The sequence below is a fragment of the Dromiciops gliroides genome, chromosome 4 (genome assembly GCF_019393635.1).
Source record: "Dromiciops gliroides isolate mDroGli1 chromosome 4, mDroGli1.pri, whole genome shotgun sequence".
In the NCBI taxonomy this organism is placed as follows: Eukaryota; Metazoa; Chordata; class Mammalia; order Microbiotheria; family Microbiotheriidae; genus Dromiciops; species Dromiciops gliroides.
In genome coordinates, this window is record NC_057864.1 from 56957763 (window position 1) to 56966839 (window position 9077).

A 9077-nucleotide genomic window follows, 5' to 3' on the forward strand; every position below is an offset into this window, starting at 1 on the left:
CAGATCTCACCTCAAAAACTTGCCAACTGTATGACCCTGAGTAAGTCACTTAACCTCTGTCAGCCTCAGTTTCCTCAACTGTTAAATGGGGAAGTTAATAACCCCTACTTCACATGGTTGTTGTGATGATAAAATATTTGTAAAGTATCATGCAAGTCTTAAAGCAATATGTAAATGCTATCTATCATTATTATTTTATCCAACCCCCTCATCTTATAGATGGAAAAACTGAAGCCCAAAGAGATTAAGTGACTTTCCCAAAGTTAAACAGTTTGGGATTAGAATCCATGTCTTTTAAGTGAATTCATTAGTCTTTCCATCCAACTACACTGGCTTGTTCTATTACATCATTGCTTATTAGATCAATAGGGAGAAGAGATTGTGAATGTATAACCTTTTATAAAGATGAAGATTTACCCCCTCAGACATACTCTCCTAAGATAGGGGAGTCTGTATCTTAGAAAATGTTCTTGGGGGCAGTGAGGTGGTACAATGGATAAAGCACCAGACCTGAGTTCAAATCCAGCCTCAGACACTCACACTAGCTGTGTGACCCTGGGCAAGTCACTTAACCCTCATTGCCCAGCAAAAAGAAAGAGAGAAGGGAAGGGAAGGGAAGGGAAGGGAAGGGAAGGGAAGGGAAGGGAAGGGAAGGGAAGGGAAGGGAAGGGAAGGGAAGGGAAGGGAAGGGAAGGGAAGGGAAGGGAAGGGAAGGGAAGGGAAGGGAAGGGAAGGGAAGGGAAGGGAAGGGAAGGGAAGGGAAGGGAAGGGAAGGGAAGGGAAGGGAAGGGAAGGGAAGGGAAGGGAAGGGAAGGGAAGGGAAGGGAAGGGAAGGGAAGGGAAGGGAAGGGAAGGGAAGGGAAGGGAAGGGAAGGGAAGGGAAGGGAAGGGAAGGGAAGGGAAGGGAAGGGAAGGGAAGGGAAGGGAAGGGAAGGGAAGGGAAGGGAAGGGAAGGGAAGGGAAGGGAAGGGAAGGGAAGGGAAGGGAAGGGAAGGGAAGGGAAGGGAAGGGAAGGGAAGGGAAGGGAAGGGAAGGGAAGGGAAGGGAAGGGAAGGGAAGGGAAGGGAAGGGAAGGGAAGGGAAGGGAAGGGAAGGGAAGGGAAGGGAAGGGAAGGGAAGGGAAGGGAAGGGAAGGGAAGGGAAGGGGGAAGAAAAGAAAAGAAAAGAAGAAAAGGAAAGGAAAGGAAAGGAAAGAAAAGGAAAGGAAAATGTTCTTAACAATCAGAGATTAGGGGTGGGGAGCTTGTTATGACTGATGGTCATAACATGGTTCTCAATGTGTATATACTTTAACATTGCAAGATGGGGCATTAGGACTTAGCATAGGAAAGCATGTCTTATCCCCAAGCACACCAGATTGAGGCAATATTACTGCAATAAACACATACTTCTTCTAATTCTCTTGGAGAAACAGTACTGGACCTGGATTCAGGATCAAATGGTTGGGTTAAATCCCACATATGCCACTTACTAGCTATGTGACCTAGAAGATATCAATATCTCTGAGGTTTAGTTTCCTCATTTGTAAAATACACATAGTAAAACCTATACTACCTGACTCCCAAGGTTATTATGGGGATCGAAGAGTTATTGTGCATAAAGTACTTTATAAACTTTCAAGCTTTGCATATTATGGGAAACATAAGGGATTTTTTTTACTACATTTGCCATTTCATAGGTTGTAAGGAGCTCCAGTGACAAATTTCCATTACCAATGCAGACCATCATCTTACAATAGCTGGGAGTTGTCTGGAAAACTAAGGGTTTAAGTAACTTGCCCAGGATCACAAAGCCAGCATTTGTCAACAAGAAGACTTGAACCCAGAGTTTCCCAACTCCAAGGCCAGCTATTGATTACATCATACTATCTCTCCTATTACTAGTATCATTATTGCTGACTTTTCTTTTCTGCAGTATTATGGAAGGAGCCCTGGTTTGGGGGGGTCTGAAAAAAACCTGGGTCTGAACCCTATCTCTGGTACTTAACTGACTGACTGACTGACCTTGGGCAAATCCCTCAGACAATCTCTTTAAGCTTCAGTTTGCTAATCTATAAAATGAAATGATTAGGCAGGATGACCATTAAAGTTCCTTCTAACTCTAAATCCTATGATAGTCATGCTATTCATTATCAGCATTGCTGGTCAATGCTAATGAAATTAGGTATAAGTTATTTTCAACGGAGCTAGGAATCCTGTATAAATGATGAGATAATGCAAGATACTCCAGAAGCCTTGGTATAGTTTTAAGCTATAATAGCTTAAAACTGCACCAAGATTTCTGGGACACCCTGCATATGTAAAGTGCTTGGAATATTGTGTGGCAAATGAGATCTTGCAGGTTTTAAGCTATTAAAGCTTCAAACTACATCAAGGCTTTTATGACACTCTGAATATGTAAAGTGCTTCACAAAACTGAAAATACTACATAAATATTAGTTGCTATTATTGTGATGATTATGACTTGGTATATCCCTTAAGTTTGGAGTCATACCTAGTTTCTGTCAATAAAATTCAATTCAATCCAACAAGCATCACCCCTCCCCCATCTCTATGAAAAACACTTACATATATAATCAGGCAATATGGTGAATGAAGTTTATAGAGATCCAGCTTCATAGGCAAGACCTGGGTTTAAGCCTGACCCCCTGTTACACACTGGCTATGTGACCTTGGGCAAGTCACCTTATCTCTTGGCTAAAACATATATAAGTGCAGTGATCTCACGCCCAGGCATATAAAACAGACAAGTTTACTTGCCAATGAGACGGAACAGAGATAATGGAACCATATATCTAAGAGATGGTATAAAAATAAATGTATTCTGGGGCAGCTAGGTGGCACAGTGGATAAAGCACCGGCCCTGGATTCAGGAGGACCTGAGTTCAAATCCGGCCTCAGACACTTGACACTTACTAGCTGTGTGACCCTGGGCAAGTCACTTAACCCCCATTGCCCCGCAAATAAATAGATAGATAGATAGATAGATAGATAGATAGATAGATAGATAGATAGATAAATAAATAAATAGATGAATAAATAAATAAATGAATGAATGAATAAATAAATAAATAAATAAGTAGATAAGTAGATAAATAAATAAATAAATGTGTTCCTACATTTAAAGACACAACTCCCAGAGACTATAAATTGTAGAAAAGGTATCAGTCTTCATTGACAGAAGGTTTTCTTACAACAAGTTCTATGTGAGAGTTCAGAGGAGAGAGAAATCATGTCTGGGAGGGTCCAGGGAAAGCTTCCTGGTGAGGGTAGCATTGCAATGGAGCTTCATGGAGGGAGAAAGCAATAAGAGCCTATTGAGTCAGGAAAGCTCAGGAAGCATTCAGGGAATCCTGACAATTCCAGTTTGGCTGAGATGTCAAATAAGTGAAAGGGGGTATTGTGAAGTTAAGGCTACACAAGTAGATTGGGGTCAAACTGCCAGAGACCTTGAATGTCATTCTCAGTTTGTTTTTTTTTCAAGAGGCAATGGGAGGGGGTCTTTGGAAGGTTTTGAATAGTGGGGTGATGTGATCACAACTGGGCATTAAGAAGATTAATCTGGCAATGCTGACTAGGGCTATCAAGTGGATTGGGAAAGAGAAACTGGAGTCCCAGTGACCTGATAAGAAACATAGAAGGGAAATACCTATAGAGCTGCCCTCTGGAATCAGGAAGACCTGGGTTCAAGGTCCACCTTTGACACATGCTAGCAATATGACCCTACATAAGTCATTTCACTTCTCATTTACTCGGGCAGGTTTCTTAGGCTATAAGTTGAAAAGCAAGCCCCAGTCTTTATTGGTAGGAATTCCATTACTGGGAGTTCCCTTTTTCCATTAAATCACAGGTCTGACACCCCTCCAAAAAATGTATTTATTTATAATTTATTTATTGCTATCACAACACTCAAGGAGAGATAATGATGGTGCCTAACATTTCTAACGGTTTATCTGCAAACAAAGTACTCCATAAGTATTATCTAGTGTTCTCACAACAGCCCTCTGAGGTAGGTGAGTATTACTATTATCTCCTTTGTACAGTTGAGGAAACCAAGTCAGAAAAATGAAAATAACTTGCCAAGCACATGGAGTGTCAGAGGTAAGATTTGAAACCAGATCACCAGGACGGTTTAGTCTTCCGCACTCCAAGGACCTGAATTAAAGTAGTGGCCATAGAGATTTTTTTAAAGGAGTAAAGATTAGAGAGTTGTGTCAAAGTAGGAATGGGTAGGGGGGCCTTTACAATTAATTAGACAAAGGTTGGAGGTGGAGACACAGATTTGTGAATCTTGCTCAGAAAAGTAATAGTCAGCACCATGAAACTGTGAAGGCATTGAGAAGAAGAAAAATATGGAGGCCAGAGCTTTGGGAATATGTCAGGGAATAGTAATAGGAGGTAGTAGTAATAGAGGAAGACCAGGAGAGTACAACATCATGGAAGTTAAGGAAAAAGATAGCACCCAGGAGTGTTTAATACAGTGTCTTAAGCAATGGAGAGATCTAAAAGAATAAGGATTGAGAAAAAAGGGTTGAATCAAGCAACTAGGGAGTCATTAGTGACTTCTGAAAGAGTGTGTTTAATAGAGTGAAGGCATCAGAAGCCCCCTCAGTTGATTCCATCCATTCTACTAGCTATCGTACTCTTCCCCTTCTCTGCTAAAATCATTGCGAAATCCATTTACACTCAGTGCCTCTACTTCTCACTCACTCCTAAACCTTCTGCAATCTGGCTTTTGATGCCATCGTTTAACTGACACTACACTTTCTTATAGGTACCAATGATCACTGTGTCCAATGTAATTGCCTTTTCTAAACTCCCATCTTTCTCTTCAGCCTTTCACATGCAGCATTTTCTTGTATTGCTTTGTCCCTTTATTTTTCCACCAAGATCTATGACCTCTCTCTCTCTCTGTCTGTCTCTCTCCCTCCCTCTCTGTCTCTGTCTCCCTCTGTGTCTCTCTGTCTCTGTCTCTCTCTCACATACACACACACACACACACACACACACGCGCCTACTTAACAATTAACTCTAAATGATTACTAAAACATGAGCATATATAAAGATCTCACATCCAGGCATATATAATAGAGATCTTTACTTGTCTATAGGACAGAGGAAGAGTAATGAGAACCATATATATGAGAGATGATAATAATTTTAATGTTATTAAGTCTTTTAAGGATAGTCCCAGGATGACTAACTATGCCTGGTTTCTGAGGATGTCTTGGTACCACAAGGCTCATCACTAGTCCATCAACTGCTAGTTGACCAGTTCTTTTAGCGTGACCATTCATGAAACCCAACACTCATTATTTGAAGTAATGTTAGTTGCCTATTTTATTAGTGAGAGAGTCCATAATGGTACTATATCAGGAAGTCATATGACAACTCCCAGCCTTCTAATTATTAGTTGTGTGACCTTGACCATGTGTCATCTTTCCTCTGTGGACCTATTTCCTCATCTGTAATATGAGTTTGAGCAAAATGACTTCTAAGATCTTTTCCAGCTCTATGATTCTTAGAGAACTTTTTGGAGCAGAAAGAATTTTCAGGTGTTATTTTGGTTAATGCCACAGTCCCATCAGATGTAAAGACTTTAGGTTATTTTCACAGATTATTTTGGGAGAAGGATGTGAGCCAAAGTTCCCATTCCTCATTATGAGAAAATGAAGACCTCTGAGGACAGAACAATGAGAAATTAACAAAAAATTCAGCAAAAAAAAAGTTTCAGATTTAAACAGAAGAAGCATCTTCCTAAGATTATGAGTCATAAGATATCAGGGGGGAAAAACAGTGCCAAGGGAGTACAAATGTGGTTTGCAAAGTCAACCATAAGGTATAAAAAGCTAGTGTAGTCAGTCACCGTGGGCCTTGAGCTTATGTGACCGGCCATGCTCTTAGGGGCTGGGTGACCTGGGACCCCAGGGCAACTGGAGGCAAAACCAGGAACTGTTGCTTCCATTTAATTCAATTCAAGCTTTTATTCCTACTATGTATATGGCACTAGAAATAAAAAGATATAAAGGAAATGGTCTCTGCCCTAAAGGAGCTTATGTTCTCCTGTGGAAAAACCACATGTACACAGATAAATACCAAATACACACAAACACACACACATAAATTATATATACATATAAAATAAATACATATTTATACATATACATGTAGGGGACAACTAGATGGCACAGTGGATAAAGCACCACTCCTGGATTAAGGAGGACCTGAGTTCAAATGCAGCCTCAGACACTTGACACTTACTAACTGTGTGGCCCTGGGCAAGTCATTTAACCCTCATTGCCCTGCAAAAAAAAAAAATTACATGTAGATACATCTATGGCTAGGTGGTGCAGTGGATAAAGTGTCAGACCTTGAGTCAGAGAGATTCATTTTCTTTAGTGCAAATCTGGCCTTACACACTTAACTAGCTATATTAACCCTCTTTGCCTCAGTTTCCTTTTTTTGCAGATAGCAAAATGAACTAGAAAAAGAAATAGAAAACAACCCTAGTACCCTAGTATCTTTGCCAAGAAATTCCAAATGAGATCACCAAGAGTTGGGTGTGACTGAAAAAAAAATTGACTAAAATAGATGTGGATATGGATGTGAATGTGGATGTGGGTATAGATATAGACATAGACATAGATATAGACAGACATAGACATAGATACATTAATTTATTCATTTATATATTTATATGTGTATATTTATAACTATGTAAGTGTAAATATATTCATATATATGTTTATATACATACAAGTATGTATATATGTGTCTGTGTGCATATCTATACACACATATATACACATGTATGTATTATAAATATATAGTAAATATGTGTATATATATGTAAATATATGCACATACATACACAAAGTATAAAATGATTTGGGGACAGGGGGTGGGGAGAGGGACTCTAATGAAGAGGGAATGAGGAAAGACCTTTTGTAAGTGGAGACACTTGAGCTGAGCCTTAATAGGAGCTAGGGAATCCAAGAGGCAGTAGTTCAGATGAAGAACATTCCAGTACAACCTATGCAAAGGAAGTGAGGCAAGAGATAGGATGCCATATTCAAGGAATAGCAAGTGGATCTGGTAGACCAGAACCCAGAGTGCCTGAGGGGCAGTAATGTGTAATCACCTTGAAAAGATAAGAGCTGGATTCTGAAGGCCTTCACATGCCAAACAGAGGAGTATCCTAGAGATAATAAGGAGCCACTAAAGTTTCTTGAGCAGGTGTGATACAGTCAAACTTGTGATTTTGGAGCATCAATTTGGCAGTTATGTGGAAGAAATATGAAAAGAATAGAGACTAGATCTAAAGAGAGTGGCTAGGAAGCCATTGTGGTTGTGAAGGGAGTGAGACAGGAATGGAAGCTAGATATTACATGACACAGAAGCAATAACACTTAGCAACTGAGCATGTGGAGGTGGGGGAAGAGGGAAGAGTTGAAATTGACTCTAAAGTTATGAACTTGGGTAATTGGAAGGATAATAGCATCTTTGGAAGAAATAGGGAAATTAGGAAAAAGGATGGGTCTCTGGGGGAAAATAATGAGTTCTGGCTCAGATGTGTTGAGCTTGAAATATTGATAAGATGTGAAAAAAATCTAGAAAGTAGTTGGTGGTATGGAACTGGACCATTAGATTGTGAACTCCTTGAAGGCAGGGGTTGTCTTTTGCTTCTTTTTGTATCCCCAGTGCTTAGAGACAGGAGATAGGAAATAGTATCTGGTACATAATAGGCACTTAAGACATGAATATTGATTGATTGGAACTCAAAAGAAATGTGAAGGCTCAATGTGGACTGTGAGTCATCTGCAGAGAGATGATAGCTGAGAAGCTATCAGATGTAGGCAGTTAAGATTACCAAAAGAAAAAGTAAAGGAAGAGAGAAGAGGGTCAATGACAAAGCCCTGCTCTACATCCATATCAAGGAGACAGGACATGGATGATGACCCCAAAATGAAGACACAGAAAGAACAACCAGAGGAGAAACAGAGATATCAGAGAAAAACAATTACTACAGAGAGGTCATTCGATGAGTACTTAGGAAAGGCTTGGAAAAATAAATATAAAGTTCTGATGTACTCAGTAATGTTTTTCAATGAGAATCTGTATTCTATCAACCACAAGAGCAATGACAAACTTGGAAAATAGTAATATATTGAGAGAAATTGTTTATTCCTTCTATAAAAGATATGTCTGCTTATCTAACATGTTGAGTTGTTATGCATGTTTTCTTGGAAATAAATAAAAATCCAAATAATTCTTAGTGTATCTACAAACATGATTACAATAGCCCCATGGCTGCCTGGGGTCCACAGCCCAAAGGCTGGGAAAGACTAGACAACCATTTGAGATCCCTATTAGCTGAATGAATGTCTTAGCATCTCTATCCCTTGTGTTTCTCCCACAGAGAGTGAAAATATCACCTGCCTAGGACCTATAGAGATGGCAGGGTGGCCCTTGACCCTGGTGGGGAACCCACTCAGATACAAGTGCCTCACCCACCTGGACCGTGAGGACTATGCCTTCCTGCTCATGGTTGGCTTCTGCATCTTCTCCGGGGGCACAGTCGCAGCCTGGCTCACTGGAGTGTGTGCAGTGCTCTATGAAAATTTCCACCGAAGGGCTGAAGATGAAGAGGTAGAGGAGGAAATAGAGGATGAAAAGCACAAAAGGATCCGAGTTTTTAAATGCAAGGATAATCGAAATTTTGATGCCATGAACCACCATTTTGTTTAGATGCCACAGACCAATGCCAGATGTGCCTTCCCCAAGGATCGCACCTCCCTTTATTGTTCTTTCTCTCTCCTGCCTCTTCAATGCTGTCCTTGTAGATGAAATAATATTAACAAAATAAACAAGCTCAATGATAGCCATTTCACAGCTCCCTCCCTTCCCCTGTCTATGGTTCCATGTTTACTTGTGTTAGTTTAGCAAAGAGTAGAATAGAGAAAGCCAAAAATCAACAAGTCAAGTCAACAAACATTTAAACTCTTACAATGTATTGGGTACCATGCTAAACAGTGGGAATACAAAGACTATCAAAAATAGCCTCTGTCCTCAAGGAGC

General features: G+C 40.1%; 1 protein-coding gene across 1 annotated transcript in view; it reads left to right on the forward strand.

The window, feature by feature from the left end:
* The window catches only part of LRRC52 (leucine rich repeat containing 52), a 40481-nt gene extending 31734 nt beyond the window's left edge, over nt 1-8747 (forward strand). Inside the window, exon 2 of the mRNA XM_044003114.1 lies at nt 8419-8747. Coding sequence (XP_043859049.1) covers nt 8419-8747 — 329 coding nt within the window. The remainder of the gene's footprint in view (nt 1-8418) is intronic.
* The last annotated feature ends 330 nt before the right edge of the window (nt 8748-9077 follow it).